Source organism: Sarcophilus harrisii, chromosome 4 (assembly GCF_902635505.1).
Source record: "Sarcophilus harrisii chromosome 4, mSarHar1.11, whole genome shotgun sequence".
NCBI classification, from domain to species: Eukaryota; Metazoa; Chordata; class Mammalia; order Dasyuromorphia; family Dasyuridae; genus Sarcophilus; species Sarcophilus harrisii.
In genome coordinates, this window is record NC_045429.1 from 421,345,569 (window position 1) to 421,365,167 (window position 19,599).

The 19,599-nt window shown below is 36.4% G+C and overlaps 1 protein-coding gene across 2 annotated transcripts in view; it reads right to left on the bottom strand.

Annotated features, from left to right (window-relative positions):
• SPAG17 (sperm associated antigen 17) overlaps positions 1–19,394 on the bottom strand; it is a 236,943-nt gene extending 217,549 nt beyond the window's left edge. The window contains exon 1 of one of the 2 annotated variants that reach the window (XM_031967380.1): positions 19,248–19,394. In XM_031967380.1, the coding sequence (XP_031823240.1) occupies positions 19,248–19,334 (87 nt within the window). In that variant the 5' untranslated portion in view covers positions 19,335–19,394. The remainder of the gene's footprint in view (positions 1–19,247) is intronic. The other variant, XM_031967379.1, reaches the window with a different exon arrangement.
• Between the last annotated feature and the right edge of the window lie 205 nt (positions 19,395–19,599).

The window sequence follows — 19,599 nt, forward strand, 5'->3', positions numbered from 1 at the left end:
CTTTAATCCTTTGATGGGCCTGTGATCTCCCTGTTGTGGGTACTCCTTTCACCAGGACAGATCAGAATCCATCTGTGCAATCCATGAAAGAAAGTTGCTTGCATGTCACCATGAAAATTCTAAACTTATGACATCCCAGTTTTAAGGAAGACATTACTACTCTAAGCCTTGTTTTTGTCATTGGAAGTCTGGAATAGAAATCATCACCGTCAATAACATCTCTTAAATAGTAAGGCCAACAATTGTACACAAATGAGAAGACAAATTGCCCTCGGTTTTTTAGGTAGCCTCATGGAAGAGAATATTATTAACTTAAACTTACTAGATGTATGACTCCAGGTAAATCACTTCACTTAGGCTGTCTCCCTCATCTGTAAAAAAGGGATAATAATAGCACCTATTTTTCAGGACTGCTGTAAAGATCACCTGAGATAATATTTGCAACAAAGTTCTTAGCACAATGCCTGCCATGTGGTAGGTATTGTTTTTACTATTAAATTCCCTATGGAATATTATATAATGACTTGCATATTATAGGAACTTAATAAAAATTTTGTTGAATAAATTTGAATTTTAAAGACAAACACAGATGATAAATGGAGTAAAGAAAATTATGAGAAGAACATGATTTGCAAGATATGTATAAATGTATATTCTAACTGATTGCAATTAATTATTATTTATTATTTAGCAATTTTAATAATTAAAATTATAATTATTATTATTACCCAAGACCTGTGACTTCACTGGTATAGGAAATTCAGTCTCAAGAATTCAGGTTCATGATTACTCTAGAACTTAAAATTTTGATCAGGAATTCTTAACCTGGTGTCCAAGATAAAATTTAGGGGGTTCCATGAACTTGGAGAAGAAAAAAAAGAATCCACATTTTAATTTTTATTTACATTTCCTTAACTTTAACAGTTCTTACAATTATATGCTTAAAAACAAAATAAACATGATTCTGAGAAAGGAGGTTTAGAGGCTTCACCAGATTGCTAAAGGGGTCCAAGATACAAAGAAAATTAAGAACTCCTGTGAAAGTCAGAAGGGATTGTGGGGAGATGGTGGTATAAGGCAAGATATTATCTGGCTCTCCCAAATTTCCCTCCAAACAATACTCCAAGTCTAATTTAAAGTGACAGAAATAATAAAAAGTCAGGGTAAATTAGTTATCCCACTTAATACAATTTAAGGAGATATTAGGATTGATATGATCTATTATTATGTCAATAAACAGTAAGCTTTGGAGGCAGTTGTAGTTTAGAGAACTTTCACCCCACCAATGGTGGTGGTGGCGGAGGGTGGGGGGGGGGGGGGGGGGGGGATGTTGGGCAGCTTGTCAAGGGAAGATTGTGGAGGCTACTACTACATCCAGGGCCTAGACCCATTGACTGGATGAAGAATAAGGCCAGTGATCACTTCTGGGACCATGAGGATTGAAAGTATTTGCAGAATGGGGAGGGTTTTGTCCTGACTCATGGTGGGATTGAGGTTACTCATAGATCAAGGCATCTGATCTTAGATCATAGCACATTAGAATAACCAAAATATCAAAGATTCTCAAAGAGAGCTTTGAAAACAAGAGGAAAAAACCTGAGGCCTGAGACATTATTCACTACATCTCAAGGACAGAACCCAACCCAATCTGTTAACAGATAAAAAAATAGGCTTTATTTTTGGTTAATGAGTAAACAATAATGAGTAAAAGAACCTAACTATTGGCAGTAATTGTGGTGACAGAGAAGATCAGAGTTCAAATTCCGAAGACAAATGATGTCAACACAGCTACTTGAAAAGCATCAAAGAAAAAAATCTAAAATGATTAAATCCCCACTTTTCCCTCCCCAATACTTGAAAAAGCTTAAAAAGGATTTTTAAAATCAAATAAAAGAGGTACAGGAAAAATCAGGAAAAGAAATGAGTAATGAAAGAAAATTCTGAACAAAAAGAAAAAGAGATTGAGCAAGGGGAATTCATGACTTCAAAAGAAAATCAAGAGAATGAAAAAAATGGAAGAAAACAAGATTTATCTGAGAGGAAAAAAAACAACTGACTTGAAAAACAGAGGAGAGATAATATAAGAATTATGGAATGACCTGAAAGTCATACTAATAAAAAAAAAGTCTAGATATTATACTTCAAGAAATTATTTAGGAAAACTGCCTTGGAGTTTTAGAACTAGAGGTTAAAACAGAAATTGAAAAGATACACTAATCATCATCTAAAAGAGATCTTAAAATGAAAACTTATGGAACATTACAGCAAAGTTTCAGAACTCTCCAGGCAAGGAGAAACACTACAGCAACTAGAAAGAAAAATTCAAATATTGTGGAGCTACAGTCAGGATAACACAAGATTTGGCGGCTTCTACCTTAAAAGACTGAAGAGCACAGAATATGATATTTCAAAGAGCAAAGGAGCTTATGGAATTTATAAAACCACAAATAACCTACCCAGCAAAGCTGAGTGCAATCCTCCAAGGGAAAAATGAATAACAAATTAAAGGACTTTGAGACAGTCTTGAGGAAAAGATCAGAACTGAACAGAAAATCTGAGTTTTGAATACAAGAATCAGGAAAAACATAATATAAATGAAAGACAAATCCTAAGGAATTTAATAAGGTTAAACTGTTTAATGCTTTACATGAGAAAATTTGTGTCTCCTGAGAATGTTATCATTATTGGGGCAGTTAGAAAGATTATTAGATAGAGGACTTGGATTTGTGTTGATTATGATGTTTGCTGTTCACTCATTTCAATTATATCTGACTCTTTGTGAACCATTTTGGAGTTTTCTTGGCAAAGAAACTGAAAGTCATTTCCATCTCCAGCTCATTTTACATATGAAGAAACTAAGGTAAATAGGATTAAGTGATTTTTTTCCAGGGTCAAATACCTAGGAAGTATCTGAAGCCAGATTTGAACTTTGTCTTCTGACAGTCACTGGACCATCTAGCTGCCCTATGATTATGATGGGAAGACATATACTAAAATTGGGCAGAGGAAGGTAATGAAGAATTGGGAGGGAAGGAGGGAGACAACTTGGAACTCAAAATGTAAGGAAAAGATATATTTTTTTAAAAAGAAAGAGAACTAGGAGAGAGGGCACTGAGGCATTGAATGACATCCCTACTGTCCAAACTGTTAGGATGTATTATAAATTAACTTCTTAAATCTGAGGTTACTTTCCTATGCGTGACAACAGCAGCTTATATTTTGGTAATATAGAGAACAAAATCTTGTTTTGGTGAGCACTCTCTTTGATAGGTGATTAAAGTGAAATGGTTAGCCTGGTCAATAACACAAATTAAATTGTATAGAGTTTTGAAAGAAGTAAAATAAGTAGTTTTTTTGAAAAAAAATAATCAGCATTAACCAGAGTGGGTTAGAAAATTGGAGTCTCAAGACGCTGTTGCAAAGTATCTCCCATGATTGGAGGTCTTCAAGCCGATGCTACTGACCACATTAGTTTTAGTAGAGAATTTTCTTCAGCTTTAGGCTGTGGAGATCTCTTCTGATTCTAATATTCTGTGATTTTGTGACACAACTATAAATTAGATAAACCTCAAATAGGTGGTTTGCTTTTGTTACAATGTCTTTGACTTCAATTTAGGGAGGATGTCAGTTATAGGAAATTCAAGGCACCTACAAGGGTGGCCCACTTAGGTTTTTTGTCTCCCCACTCTGTAGCCCAGGCAATAGTATCTCATGTTCTATCCCTTTATTAGTTTTTCTCCCAAACAAACATTTCCCTATTTTCTAGTCTATCTGCTTAAATCTCCAGAGATTTACAAGTTAAGGACTAACATGAGAAGTCAATTTATCCTTTTGTGGGGAGGGAGTATTTTATTTCATATGATGGGAACTTTCAAAACTCCGAGGGGTCCTTCTTCCCCTCCTGTTTATATGGCTGTTGACATAGATACATCAATTAAACCTACATATATACATATGTATATAGGATGTGAACATACATAATTTAAAGTTATGGTAGAACCCATGTACTGAATGAAGATTACAAACATTAAGTCATAGGGAAGGCAAAATCACCAAGGGAGGAGTAATCTTCTGTCTTGTTGGTTTTATGGGGGAGAGAGAGAGACCAGCATTGGGAATTCAGCTTGAAAATAATAGAATACAGCTACATCCTAATTATTACTAATAATAACTCCCCTGAAATGATCTCATGTATTTGAATTTGTATTTTTCAAAGTTATAATTATGTAAAACAGGGTAATTGGCTCTGTTCCAGTGGAAATGTACAGTGCAAATTTGAAAAATGCAATGATTTGAAAAGGTTCATTATTGAACTAATCTGGACCTCACTGTAATACAAAAGCAATGTTGAGATCAGTGCTTAGCAACATGGTAGAGATAAGAGTTCTTGTAACTATTATATCACTGTGAAGGGGTAAATCCTCATAGACTGGAATAAGCTCAGAAGGTTTCAAGAAGAAGGAGTTTGAGCTGGGTATTTTAAAGGTAAGTATAATTTTATATATTTTTTAGTTTTTGTTGATTACTATGATCATTCCAGCCATATGAGAATCACTGTAGTCTCTAGAAATCAAAGCCAACCAGTGTGACAAGGTACTCTTACCTCAAGAGTAAGGTAAGGTAAGTATGCTCCTTTTTATTTTTTATTTTTTATTTTTTTCCTTTTTTTAACTAAAGCTTTTTATTTTCAAACCATATGCATAGATAATTTTCAACATTCACCCTTGCAACACCTTGTATTCCAATTTTTTTTCTCCCTGCTATACCCACACCCCTCCCCTAGATGGCAAGTAACCCAATATATGTTAAATGTGCAAATACACTGGTGATTATAAAGAGTATTGTCAGTTATCCTAAAAACAAATGGAAAGGAACATATCATATCCAAACATACAAGGCAATAATGTAGAGAGAATTATATATAAACTTGGTAAAAAGGTAATGTTATAGATAAATAAGAAGGTTTCTCCCAACTTTAGAAACTGAAATGGGACAATTTCACTGGCTATCAAAAGTCACTAAGATATCAAGTGTCATGAGCCTCCGATTTTCAACTTTACCAACTTAATTCCTCAGCATAAGCCTTATCAACATAATGATGGGGCCACCTCTAGAAACAAGTCAGTATATGTGTCAATCCTGCCAAAATCAGGCTTGTATCTAGTTTTGTGAGCCCTTTATTCTAGCCAAAAAGTTCTACTCAGAATCCTTGAACAAGTCTTAGCTAAAATTCCACTTTCTGCAGAAGGCCTTCCAAGATTATCTTTAGATATCATCTTTATATAGGATACAATTTATCCTGTATATGTTTGTACATAGTTGTTTACATGTATCCTCCATTATATTGTAAGTTCTTTAGGAGTAGAGACTTTTTTTCTTCATTTCTCTTTATCCCCAGTACCTGGCACATAGTAGGTGTTAAATAAATGCTTGTTGATTTGACCACATTTTGTACTTTTTATCCTCTATAGTTTAGGCTCTGCAGTTTAAAAAATGACATTTCTCAAGAAGTAATGAGTTGCACATCACTGGGCAAGTTCACAGGAGATGAATTACTACTTGTTAAGATGACATAGAAGGAATTCATATATCAGGCAGAGAAAGGGACTAGAGATTTTCTAGATCTAAAGTTTTTATTCAATGATTCAGTAAATGCTCTCTCTCTCTCTCTCTCTCTCTCTCTCTCTCTCACCTGAAACCCTTTACTCTGTCTCAGAAAAATCTTACCTTTACTCAAAAAGTTCAGTTAATTCTTTATTTTCTTGCTTATTCTCCAATAGAAATGATTGTTCCTTCCTCTTAACCAATCTGGCATTAAATCACATATTAATTTGTGAAGTTCTTTATGCTTGTATCATCTCTTAAATTAAACTGTAACTGTAACCTCTTGAAGATTAAGAACTGACACATTATTCAGTGTCTCTTCTACAGTGTCCAATCCAGAGCTCTATTTATAGTAGACATTCAATAAACATTTGCTGACTGATGGATTCACATGCTCATGTTCCTAGTCCTGTTCCTAGTCACTAAGTCATTTGCTCACCAGGTGTCGCATACTTAGTTCTTAAAGGACTCAGAACCAGGCAGGGGGGAATGATGAGAAAGAGAGAGATGATATAGGCCACAGTTATGTATATACAGTATGGGTAAGGAAGACATTTGAAGAAAATTTTCTTGCAAAAGGTAGCCAAAACTGAGTATGAATCCCTCAACTGAGAAGGTGAGTCTGGTAAAGCAGTTGAATTCAAGAGTTTCTAAGCTAAGCAGATTAAACTAATCAGGGGTCTGTCTTATGTTCTGCATTAATATGATAAACCTCCAAAGGAGTAGAGGAAACAACTCCATTGCCTTTAGGAGGCACAAATCAATCCAAATTAGAAATAGAACATGTCAAAGCTTCCATGTTGATCATCAATGGAATTAGACCCAGGAGTGGCCACTGTCATTATGGACTGGATGAGATTGAGAGATCCAGTATAAAAAAGAAAAAAAAAAGTTCCAAAGGATAGCAGAGATGTTGACCAATGACTAAGAGAACTAGAGTTAGACATACATTTCAGAGTTGGATGAGACTTCAGAGGCCAACTTAGTCCAATCCATCCAGAATCCCACTCTATAAAACCCTTCAATAAATGGTCATCCAGACTTCATTTGAAAGCTTCCCATATGTGGCACAAGGCCAATTCTATCTTAGATGATTCTGAATCACTTGGGGGGTCTGACTCCAGGAAAGCCTCATTCCTTTTATGTTTAGGCAGGGCCCCATACTTACTTGAAACTTCTTGAATTAATCAACCAGTTTTACTGAGCATGAACACTCTGCTTATACTTTAGTAAAATATTAAGCCCAACTTGCACTTACAACTTTTTAAGTCTCTGCCTACCATGAACTATTACTACAGACAACCTAGAGCCAATTTCGGGTGGGGATGGAGGATGGAAAGAGGTTTGGTAGATTTTGTTGTTCTTCTGAAATGGGGCATTTCCAGAGAATCTTCTTTGGCTAGTTTTGTTCTCTGAACTTCAGATGTTTGATGGTGTTTCTTTCATTCTTCATAGGCTGACTTGGCCCATCCCACAAATCTAGCACATGAGCCTCATTTGGTTTTGCTCCATGCATCAGAGAGTTTTAAGGCTGCTATTAAAACACCACATGGAAAAGCTTTGCTGGGAATTTTACTCCATAGAGAAACCACTGAAACCACTACACACCTTAACCATCTCCCCACCCCCAACAGACGGGTAAAATTACCCCTCTAATAAGTTAGTACAATCCAACCAGTTTTATTGCTTGGAGCAAAATCTGAGGTCCAAAATGCACTTCAGAACATAAAAAATAAGGCCAACCTCAAAAGAAAGCAAGCTCCTTTGGGTTTTCAAACAAATATTACATATCAGAGGCATTCTTCTGGGCAGGCAGAGCTAAGAGAAATATTGCTAATTGCGCTACAAATGTAAAATTGGAATCAGGATTCACCTCAATGAAAAGAAAACTCTTTTCATCATCAAAAATTAAGAGTTAAAGCTTGGACCCTGAGAAGAGATGAGAATATCCCTCTTTGAAGAAGTAGGGGGAATTGTGGGTCTGGAACATGGCATTTGTTGTTAAAAAGGGTTGATGTCTTTGGATGATTTTGCTGACCTATTTTTTTGTTGTTGTTGTTCTTTTAGCTCCAGCATATTTCTTGGTTTCCACCTTTTTTCCCAGTGAATGGGTGAGAACTGATTTCTATGCCCAATGAAGATAATGGAAAGAGTACTGGAGTTTGGAGGTGGAGTATCTATTTTTGAATCTAAACAGAGCAATTTACAACCTAAATGACACCAGATGAGTCACTAAGCTTTTATTTAACTTCACATTTTTCATCTGTAAAATTAGGGAGTTGGACTTTATGAAATGTAAAGATGAAAAAACAATATAGTTTCTATTCTCAAACTGATTATAATCTGATAGGGATGTGGAAGGCAAAGAACTATGAGACAAGATAGAATGAAGTAAAGGCAAAAAAGGGATCTGGACAAAATTATTTAAGACATGCTAGGCCAGAGAGATCACTTTCATATGGGGGAATTAGAGAAAGCTTTCTCAGCTCCAAGGCTTATCATAATAACCTTGGGCAAGGAAGTTTACTTCCCTGGGTCTCACCATTTATAAAATGAAGGATTTGAAGTAGATGATTTCTGAGGTTTCTTCTATTCAGTATCTGTGATCTTATGATTTCTTCTGTTTAGCCCTGGAACTAATGCTGAACTGAAACTATTTAGTAGAAATTATAGGCAGAAAATATGGCTCAATAAAAGAAAGAATTCTCTAAGTATTAGAGCTCTTTAAAATGGAATGACCTATCTTAAAAAAAAAAGGTGGTAAGTTTTCTACTTTTAAAGGTGTTTAAGCAGAGGATGGAAGAACAATTGTTGGGGATGTTTTAGATAGAGTTCATGCTTGAGATGCTAAATGGTTTTTAAATTCCTTAAATTCTGCAATTCTTACTCAGTGGGAAATGTCAATGAAAGGCTTTACCGAAAATGTGAGCATGAGGTGGACATCTTTAACTTATATTTGATTGCTTGATGTCTTGGGAAGAAGGAGGAGGGAGAAGAGGGAGAAAAACTTGGAACAAAAGGTTCTGCTAAAGTAAATGTATTTGCATGTATTTGGAAAAATAAAATACTGTTTTAAAAAAGAGTAGTGGAATATGAAGAGAAGTTGAATTTCTGGAGAGGACAATGGCATATACAAAATGACTGATTCTTTGGATACTTCCTCAGCATCACAATTAAAAAGCCATGTTGGATTGCTGGGGCTAAACAAAACCCTTAGTACTCAGTTTTAGAGGACTGGAGCTCTGAAAAGGTATACTTGAATTTAAGACAGCAGAGTACTTTAAGTACCTACTCAATGTGAGATAATGGTTCTATAAATATATACTTAGATGATAAGGTGATGTGATGGCTCTCCTCACTGATTGGTGCCTGCTGAATACGTGGTGTGAGGTGAAGTTATTGTAGGTGAATTGTGGTGAAGTAATTGTAGGGAAGAATTGGAGGGCTGAGGGAGAGAATTAGAATCTTTCTGTTGCAGCGAGATCAGCAGGGAAGACTTCAGGCTCCAGACTCCAAAGTCCAGGATCCATCTTTGATGAACCACATGGCAGCTTGCCTGCCTCCTTCACTTCTCCTAAAGACCAAGGACTTTTGAGTGCTCCTGACTCTGATCCAAAGGCCCCCCAGAGAGCTAGGCCTGACAGTATACTCAGTGATAAACTTTCTGGGGATGATCTTCACATGACTTGTCTTCAGGTGACATACATATGGCAAAATCTATCTTCTAGGACTTATCACTTCCACATAACATATGAATAGGATTGTAGTGGAACACAGTCAGGCAGGCAAGAATCAACATGATGTTGTCCAATAACCAGATCAACAGAAAGTTCAGGTCTGGTGAAATTGGTAAGATAAAATGTTGAATACGAAAGATAAGAGGGCTCATTTTAAAAAGGTCTGAGTACTAGACAAAAAGAACTTTGGGACTTTATCCTATTGGCAATAAGGAGTCACTCAAAGTTATTCCTACACTAAAAAACAGACAAGATTTGCTATATTTTGGCAGGATTTTTCCTAGGATATGGCCCAATTCACATTGAGACTGGGACAGGCTAAACACAAGCATTGTACTAATGTTTTATGCATTCCTTCTTGTAATAAAAAGTCACATTATAACAACTAGCTGGATATTTTGATATACTTACTCATTTACTACTTCCAAACCCATTCAAATAATAAATTGTTGCCCAAGAAATAGAACTGAAATGTGATCTTAAGAAAAGTCCACTTTCTTTTAACATTTTTTCCAAGCAACTCAGTTGTTTTCATTGGCCTTCTTAAAATGATCTTTGTAAAATTTGGCAATTTGTTTAGTAAATATTAATGAAAGTCTATTTCAGAAAACAGTCATAAAATTCTAATTTACTTTAGAAAAAAATGGTAGCTGCCAGACATCAGTCTTCAGTTCATATCACAGACATTTCCAGTAAGTCTTAAATACACACTGACATGTGCCATAGCTTACAGTTCAGGATAAAAGGCATTCTAAAATTTTTCACTGCTGTTAGAAAGTTGGTCAGAAATTCTGTCAAACAAAAATGCATTTCCCAATCGGATAAACTATAGTTTTAATACCCACAATTGCTGCAAGAAAAGATAATTTCTTAAATTTCTTTATATGTTTAAGCCTAGTTTACCACCATTCCAGTATTGTACATCATTTGATTTTTGTGTAAAAGGCCTGGGATGTCATAAAATAAAAACCTTTGGAACTCTCCAAATTCTGAACAAGAATTATGGGTTTGGTTCAGGAATGTTAGAATCTACATTACTCCAGTTTAAATGTGCGAAGAAGTGGTGTTTATTACCATAGCCAATCAAAAGTGTAAATTTTCAAAGAGCAAAGAAAAGTGCAATACCGTTAAAAAGTACCCACAGAGGACATCTCAGGAAGAATATAGCTTAAACATAGTTGGCAGATAAATAAGTTTCATCCCCCTATTACTAGAGAACTTTAATTAAAAGGATTCAAGTGTTTAATCTACACGTAATTGACTGATTCCTTTGGAGAATATGGAAGGAGTTAATGTACTTTACTCATAGAAATACTTAATACATCTTTATTGAGGGAACTGGATAAGCTTTCTCCAGGTAGAAGGGAATATATAGACTGTGAGACAATGTCAATGTACATATGGGACCTGGAAAGAGATATGAAGATTTATAAAGCCCTTATAGGGAACCACCAGCATGGAGGAACCAACACTAGTTGGAGACAATGACAAAGTACCAGAGTCCTGAGAAGGATGAACAAATCCATAGCTCTTGCTTTGTAGCATTAGTAAGCATTAGTAAAGTTAGTGCAACAGAAAGCCATGTGTGCCAAGGATCTAGGAAACATTAAATCACACACACACACAAAAAAAAAAAGAATGGAGAAGAACTATCTTGTTGGTACAACGAGGCACAGGATGTGGGACCCACCTAAGAGGAGGGTCATTTAGTGGCTGGTTGAAAGGGGAGGAGAGTTTTGAGGGACTTAAATAATGAGAATGATGATAGCATTTATATAGTATTTATATATTTAGAACTGAAAGGGTCTTGGGAATTCTTCTAGTCCATCCTCCTCATTTTACAGATAAGTAAAACTGAGGCCCAGAAAGTTACAGTACTTTATTTATTTTATTTATGAACTTTATTTTGACAATATTTTCAAAGATAATAAGGGTCAGAGGCCATGTTTGAAGTCAAATTCTCTGCTCTATAGCCAATAACCTTTCCAGTACAGACAACTATTTTACATGTGAATTTTTGAATTTTCATCTGGCTTTTTTTTAAATATTCTCCATGCTGATACCACATTGCATTAAAAATGGACCAGTATTTTCGCCAATATCAGCAGAAAGATTTAAATCATGAGCCAGAATGACTACCTTAAGTGGCAACCTCAGTAAACCTGTGTCTATGTTTGTTTCTCTGATTGCAGAGGGAGAAATAGGGAAGGGAACAAGCATTTATTATGCATCTACTATGTGCTAGGCACTGCTAAGCACTTTACAATATTATTTCATTTGATTGTTATGACAATCCTGTGAGATAGTTGACATTATTATTCCTTTTTGACAACTGAGGCAGACAGATGTTAAATGGTTTGGCCCTGAGTCACACAGCTAGTATCTGAGGGCAAATTTGAACATAGGTCTTCCTAACATTAGGCTAATGCCCTGTGCATTGTACCACCAACCTTTCAGGGCACAAGGCTGATCAACTTTTCTAGAGTCCAACATAAGCTCAAAATCAACTCAAATAATAAAGGCCCATATTATATCATCTCACTGTCACCATATTATAATAGTGCCGTTAGGGTAAAATCACTCATGAATTAGCTCAAAAATTCTTCTTGCCTATCTAAAGAAATATTCTGAATTAATAACTCTGCCTCAAAGCTGACTACTTCTCTCTCAAAATGCTTAGATCTATACTTCATTAGTTAAACCATGTGGCCAATGGTAGGAAATAGAACGATTTTAATTTATACTGTATCAGAGCACTCTTTGACATTCTAGTGTTGTCTGAAAGCATAAAAATAATTCTATTTTACTTAAACCATTTCATACTAAAGTGTACTTTTCTAACTGGCTTGCCAAATGTTCTTAAGTAAACTTTTTCTTTTTATTTAAAAATATTAAATTTGAAGTGAAGATATAATGCATAAATTAAATGCTCATACACAATGAATCATAATGCAGAAATAAAATGTCAATTTGAATAATAAAATCAATTATTAACTTGATAATCATTAATTATTTATAAAAATTAATATTCTACCCTCCATAGAGGAGTAATAATAATTTGCTGGTTTCTACATAGTGCTATAGAATCTCTCTCTCTCTCTCTTTCTTTCTTTCTCTCTCTCTCTCTCTCTCCTTTTTCATTTATCATATTTGATCCTTACAGTATTATGAGATATTACAAGTAAAATTATTCTTATTTTATAAATGAGAAAACCAAGACTCAGAGAAACATGTCTCAATCTCAAACTTTTCTCACCACTCACATAGCCACTACCCTAATTTTGTACCTTTATTACCACCTGACTATACTATTGCCACGGCCTCCTAATTTGTTTCCCTGTCTCAAATTTCTCTCCTCTACACAGCTGCCAAAGTGATTTTCCTAAAGTACAGGTCTAATTTTGTCCCTCTGCTACCCAAAAAATTCAAATAGCTCTCTCTCCTATCTCTAAGATCATATAAAAGCTCCTCTACCATTAAAAACATTTTATAGCCTGGTCCCAAGCTACTTTTCTGGCCATATTACACATTACTCCCTGCTTCTTGGATTCTCCAGTCCAGTCATATTTGACCTTGTTGCCAGTTCTACAAAGATTTCTGTCCTTCTATAATCCATGAACTATCCCACTCTTCAGATTAGCTATTCAAATGTCTTGACTCCTCAACCCTCTCAGTGGAGAATCTTCACCCATATTTTACCTCCCCCCTTAAAAATGTAGGCCATTCTTAAATAGCTTCTCCTTCTCCTTCCTCTTCCTCATCTTTTATTCTTTAGATATCTTACATTACATTCTCTTCTTGCATTGCAGTCTAGAGAAGAAGGGGTGACTCTTCCTACCAAATCCAACTCCTCTAAAGGAATTCTAGAATTCCTCCCTTCCTAATTTCTTTAGCAGATTTCTCTCTCATCATCAAGTTCTCCTTATCTATCCATTAGTTCCTTTTCTGTTGCCCACAAAAATTGTTTGTGTCCTCTTCATTCTTTAAAAACAAACAAACAAAAATTCAATCTTACCATTCCTATTAGCTCCAATAATTTCTTTCCCTGAATGACTAAACTCCTTCAAAAAGTCATTTTCATAGGAGGTGCCTCCTCTTCCTCTCATCTAACTATCCTCTGAACCCTCTGCAATGTGGTTTCTTATCCCATTATTCAAATGAAACTGCCTACAATGGATCCCATCTTCCCTCTCACTCTTAGGATCTTTTCCCTTCAGAGCTCTAATCACCTACTTGAAGTTATTACTGATCCCACCTGCCATTAGGGCCTGATTTCTCCTCATCCAAATCTTGTGCACATATATATCTATAGATATAGATACATATAACAGTCAAACACCCACACAAACACCTTCTCCCTTATAGAATCCTTGATGAGGGACAATTTGGTTCTTGTCTTAGTATGTCCAGAATCTAACAAAGTTCCTGGCACATAGTAAATGCTGAATAAATACTGTTTGATTTAATGATTTAGTCATGTCTCCCATCATTCTTTCCTCTAAACCACAATTCTAAGGTTACTACTTGCTTGGCAATTTTTTTCCATCATTTTTTAAGTGGACAGCTAATATATGCCACAATTAGTATGTAGTAAGAGATACTAGGTGTAGTAAGCAAAAGATATCTCATTTTATGTAATAAGCAAAAGAAAAGCCTCGTGGATAGAATGTTAAAACTGGAGTCAGGAAGACTTTGGCTAAAATCACATCTTTAGCACTCACTGGGGAAGCTAAAGTGGTGCCATAGTGAATAGAACATTAGGTCTAGAATCAGGAAGACCTTAGTTAAAATTTCACTTCTAGCACTTACTGGAGAAACCAGGTTGCATCATAGTGTGTAGAGGGCCAGACCTAGAGTCAGGAAGACTCCCTCCCTCTCCTGAGTTAAAGATGGCTTCAGATACATACTAGCTGTATGACCCTTGACAAGTCATTTAATCTGGTTTGCCTCCGTTTCCTCATCTGTAAAATGAGCTAGAGCAGATAATAGCAAAACACTTCAGTATTTCTTCTAGGAAAACCCCTAATGAGGGGTCACAAAGAATTGGATGTGGCCAAACTGATTGAATATTAACAAAGCACTTACTAGCTATGTGGACACTGGCAAATCACTTAACTATCTTTGCAGGAGCTATGTGGTCTGGTAGATAGAATACTGGAACTGCAAGGAAGAAGACCTGAGTTCAAATGTTGCCCCAAACATTTATTAGCAGTATGATCCTGGGCATGCTACTTAACCTGTATGTGCCTCAGTTTCCTGTTCTGTAAAATGGGGATAGTAATAGCATCTACATTTCTGGGTTGTTGAGAAGAATAAATGACATATTTGTAAAGTTCTTTGTAAAATAAAGTTATGTAAATGATACCTATTATTGTGCCTTAGGCAACTTTCAAAGCTATCTAATGAGATGTAGGTAAATGAGAAGCAGTTTGTGATTTAAGTGGGGTGCTCTACTAATTAAAACAAGGATTCACTCAAGATTCTTGAGGTAGGTAGTTGACATGTGTTACAAACTAAAAATTAATGTTCCATCTGCCCAAGAGAACCCAAAATAATAGCATAAGAGAAAGTCAATAAAAATAAGTTAGAAAAGCAGATGTTTTCCTCTATGAGCACTCCTGCAGTCCAAAAGGAACTCAAGATTAAAAAATACTACTGAGCCCTGGGAATGGAGGAGGGCAGGAAGGAAAAGAGAATCCACTTATATAAATCTACTAAGCAGAATCCTCTAAAGGATTAAGCCAGGGCCTGATTCACTCATAAAGCTAGTGGGTCCCTTGCCTTATTCAACCAATTCTTTATTTAAAAGGTAAAATTGAGGCACAGGAAAATATGAAGAAACTTGGCCTAAATCACACTTTTAAGAACAAATGAAGGCCTAGAATTTTGTCATCCTTTGTTCTTTCTTCCTCACCCGAAGCATGGCAGCTCTGTCAATGAACAGCCAATACAATGGAAGAAGAGCATTTGATAATCCAATAACCATTCATGCCTTTTGGGGGTGGGTGACCTATACCACTTTATTCAATATCCTTATGCAAAATCATATGCAGAACTATCAGAGCCATGCACAGCATCATATGGAGCTGCCAACTTACTTTAGTGCCTGGGCCAGATATGGGCCCCATGTGAGGCAAAAACATGGGAAAGTAAGAACTGTGTTTCCTTCTGCCACTAGGGAATGTGTGCTGTCCAGTGCATAGAGAAAGAAATTCATTCTTTGTAGTTAAAACTTTGACACTATTTTGAATTCCAGTTTTTTCTACTAATGAAAAAAAAAAAGATTTATTGGAGTTGTACTGTTTGTATAGGACCAGGACATCTAAATAGGTCTTAAAGAGTCTTTAGACGTGAAAAAAAGAATGCCTTTAGTTTTTCCACTCGACTAGGAAAATTACAACTTCATATTTGCAACACTTGACTTAATACAATGTCAGCACCTCCATGAAACACTTTTGTTCAGCAGTTTATAATTCAAGCAGAAAGGTTCACTCCAAGCCAAACTTTGGCATCCAAACACTTCAAGAAAATTGAGGGGAAAATGTGGGCTAATTCTAAATTATAAAAATGAGAGGGAAAGGGCATTTATATAAAACTTTGAAAAATATTCCTAAGACTCTGAGACTATAACTGAGGATTACTGAATTGAGACCCCATATTTCAGAATGGTATAAAAGTAACCTGGGATTCTATCATTTCATTCCATTAATGCAGGACTTGTAGTATCATAATTGCTTCCATAAAGTCCTATGTTAGAACTAACCCCTAAATTTAAAAAAAATCCATTCATGGAAGGAAAAAAGACATATTATAGTTTCAAGATAGAATTCATGTCGCTTACTATTCGAAAGGTAGGAGATCTAGTTATTATAGCCCCTAAGAAAACATTGTGTAATGCTCAGACCACATCTGGAATACTGCATTAAGTTCTAGATGTTAAACTTTAAAGGATGTTGAAAACCTGAAAACCATGTAGGGGATGCTGACTGAGGGGAGAGGACTGAAGATCATGCCATTCCAAGTAGTGGATAAAGGAATCAGGGATTTCTTAGTGCAAATAAATAGAACCTTGAGGATGCAAGGGGGTCCAGAATCTATCTTCAAATATTTTAAATGTCATTATGGGAAAAGGGGGTTAGAATGGTTTCTTGATCCCACAAGACAGATGTAGGAGCAGTGGATGAAAGCTGCAGAGGAAGATATGTTATACATAAATAAAACTTTCTCAACCTTCAAGTAGACTTTGAACAACAGCTGGAGGATTCTGAACTGTTGTCTCCTTTTCCCATCTCCCTCAAACAATTCTAAAGCATAGTATCAAATACAAAAATAAATGAAGCACACTTTCTATCCCTTAGAGAGTTGAAAATCCTACAGGGGGAAAAAAATAAAACTACCACACATTCAGAATTTTTAGGGCAATATTGGTTTAAAGGAGAAGGACTGTACTTTGAGCAAGGCTTTGTAAAAGGTATTTCCTTTGAGTAATTATATGTTCCATTTTAAAAAAAAATAGTTGAATCACCACAGGTAACATGTATGAAAAAAAAACTTTAATATTAATTAGCATATTTTAAGTGAATAAGGAAGGTTCAAAGAGCTGTGTTAAATTGTAGACCTTTGATTGGGAGTGGAGGGAGATGAGAAAAGAAAGGATAAGAGGAGATCTTTTGATGGAAGTGCCATTTGAGCTGGGCCTTGATAGGTCCATAAGATTTTAACAGGAAAAGGAAAGAGGGACTGATATGCCAAGAACTGTGCTAAACACTTTTACAAATATGATCTAATTAGATACTTGCAGTAATTGTGTGAGATGAATGCTAGGCTAATTTTATGGTTGAGGAAATGGAGGCAAATAGAAATAAGTGACTTGCCCAGAATCATACAGCTAGGTGATTATCTTGAGGTTACATTTGAACTCATGACTCTAGGTCCCACACTCTATTCACTATACTATCTCTTGCTTCCAAGATGAAGGGAATGCAAAGAATGCCTATGTTGCATTTATGTCCCTTTATGAACAAAACCCAGCATTCAACCCCAATGCATAGAAATACATGATACTAACCAAAACATAATGCCTGAGTTACTGGGTCAGCGAAGAGAGGGAGGGAGGGCTGCATGTATTTAGGTCTCCAATGTATACCTTTTCTATGATCAGAAAACAATAACTAATTTACATTTGTAAATTTACATATTTGTAAATTAGTTATCTCTTTTAATCTTTAGTCAAACTCAGCAAAATGTATTATGTGCCTATGTTCTATGCTACACATCAGAAATAAACAAAAATAAAATAAATTCCCTCAAAGAATATAAATTTCCAACAAAGAGAAGGATGCTTCAGAATGACTCAAAGGTTGACCGATTTGTCCACTGGCTTTTCCTACTACATTTTCAGTTCAATTCAAGAGACATTTTGTAAGAGCCAAATATGTGCCAAACACTGTGCTAGGCATAGGACAAAACAAAGCATTCTTTGACAGTAAAGGGCTTTTATCTCCTCTTTTCTTTTCAGTCCACAGAAGGGTTACCTACGTATTCTGAATTGCCAATTACTCAATATAAGCCACTCTTCAAGAAACATGTTGAAGATGTTACCTTAGGATAGACTCTAAGAATTTCAAAATTAGAATGGACTTTAGAAGCGATTTGGCCCAATTTCTCACCCCAACCAAGAATCCCATTCTTGCTGGCCATCCAACTTCTACTAGAGGCTCCCAGGATGGTTTTTATTTTCTTTTTTTGTAGGCCCAGTGCTTAGCAATGTATCTAGCACAGAAAGGAACTTATTAATTACTCATTGAATTGAAATAAACTCATTACCTCCAAAGTCATTCATGTCAATTGTAATCATTCACTAAAGTTTGCATTATTTTACTCTTGCCTTTATGATCACTATTCATTGCTTCATCTTCTAGCCCCCCAGAGCCAAAAAGAACCATTCTTCTCCCCCTGCCACTTTTCCTTGCACCAGCCCTTCATATTCTATTTCCCTTAACCAGTTAACCTAAGGCACGACTTCTTATTCCAGTATCCTCACCATGTTGTTGTTCAAGACATTTGGAGTTTTCTTGATAAAGATACAAGAGTGGTTTGCCATTTCCTTCATTTGACAGATGAGGAAACTGAGGTGAACAGGGTGAAGTGACTTGCTTGGCTTCTTGTACAAAATGGGATTTTAATGGGCTCTTAAAGGAAGCTAAAGAGATTTTTAGTCACCAAGCAAGGATCTGAAGCCACATTGAACTCAGGTTTTCCTGACTACCAGTTCATAAGTTTTAAAACTAAAAATATCTTACACGTCATATATTTCCCATCCCTCCATTTTTTAAAGATGGGGAAACTGAGGCCCAAGGAATCACTTGTTACAAAGTCAGTTAAGTAGCAGACCTGGGATTTGAATCCAGGTTTTATTCCAAAGACAATTCCACTGCCCCCTGCCTCAGTCACCTGACTGAATTCAACAATCTAGTTGAGTTCTGAGCAAAGCAAATAAGGCAGTACTGTCAAAGTCCTCTCTTTAGATATTGCACTTCAACCTAGGGCCCATTAGGTTTTAATTTAATTTTTAAAATTTTATTAGAAATTTATTAGAAAAATAATATTAGAAAAATAAATTAAACAAACTTGTTCCAGAGGCCTACAAAGTCTGATCCTAAAGACCTTTAAATTGAGCTAAGAAGATGGGATGGAGCAAAGAACTTGGGGGGGGGGGTAGCAAAACTCTGGGTTTAGCTCCCCCTGCCATGACGTCAGCAAGAATAGGGGCGGGGTCTGGAAGCACACACACCCCCTCTCATCCACAGAGGGAGGAGCAGAGTAAATGTGAAGAGTAGGGGCGCAAGGGCAGCCTGAGAGCTGAGGGAGCGGATGAAGAACAGACCGATTGGGGTGGCTACTTACCTGGTTAAAGGGAGCGGAAATGAGTCCGGGTTCCCAGGCTTTGGAGACTATTGGCCCCAACTTGTCTTTATCTTTTTTGGGTCCCATGCAAAGGGCTGGAGAAGCACCCGCTTCTGGCTCTGATGAAGGAGTCTGAGCGTCCTGCTTCCATAGAAACCCAAGCCCCGCCCACCCCTGCTATCCTTACCCCCTCCTCACCCAGTCCCATTCTAGAGTTCAGGTTCAACTGCTGCCCGTCTCCCTTAGCGACGGAGAGGTGGCCGCAGAAGCTGGCTGCGCTCCCGTAGGCAGCCCGGGAGAGAGAGAGGACACTGGGGTTCGAGTCCTGCTCCCTCCCGGACTGGTTGGGTGC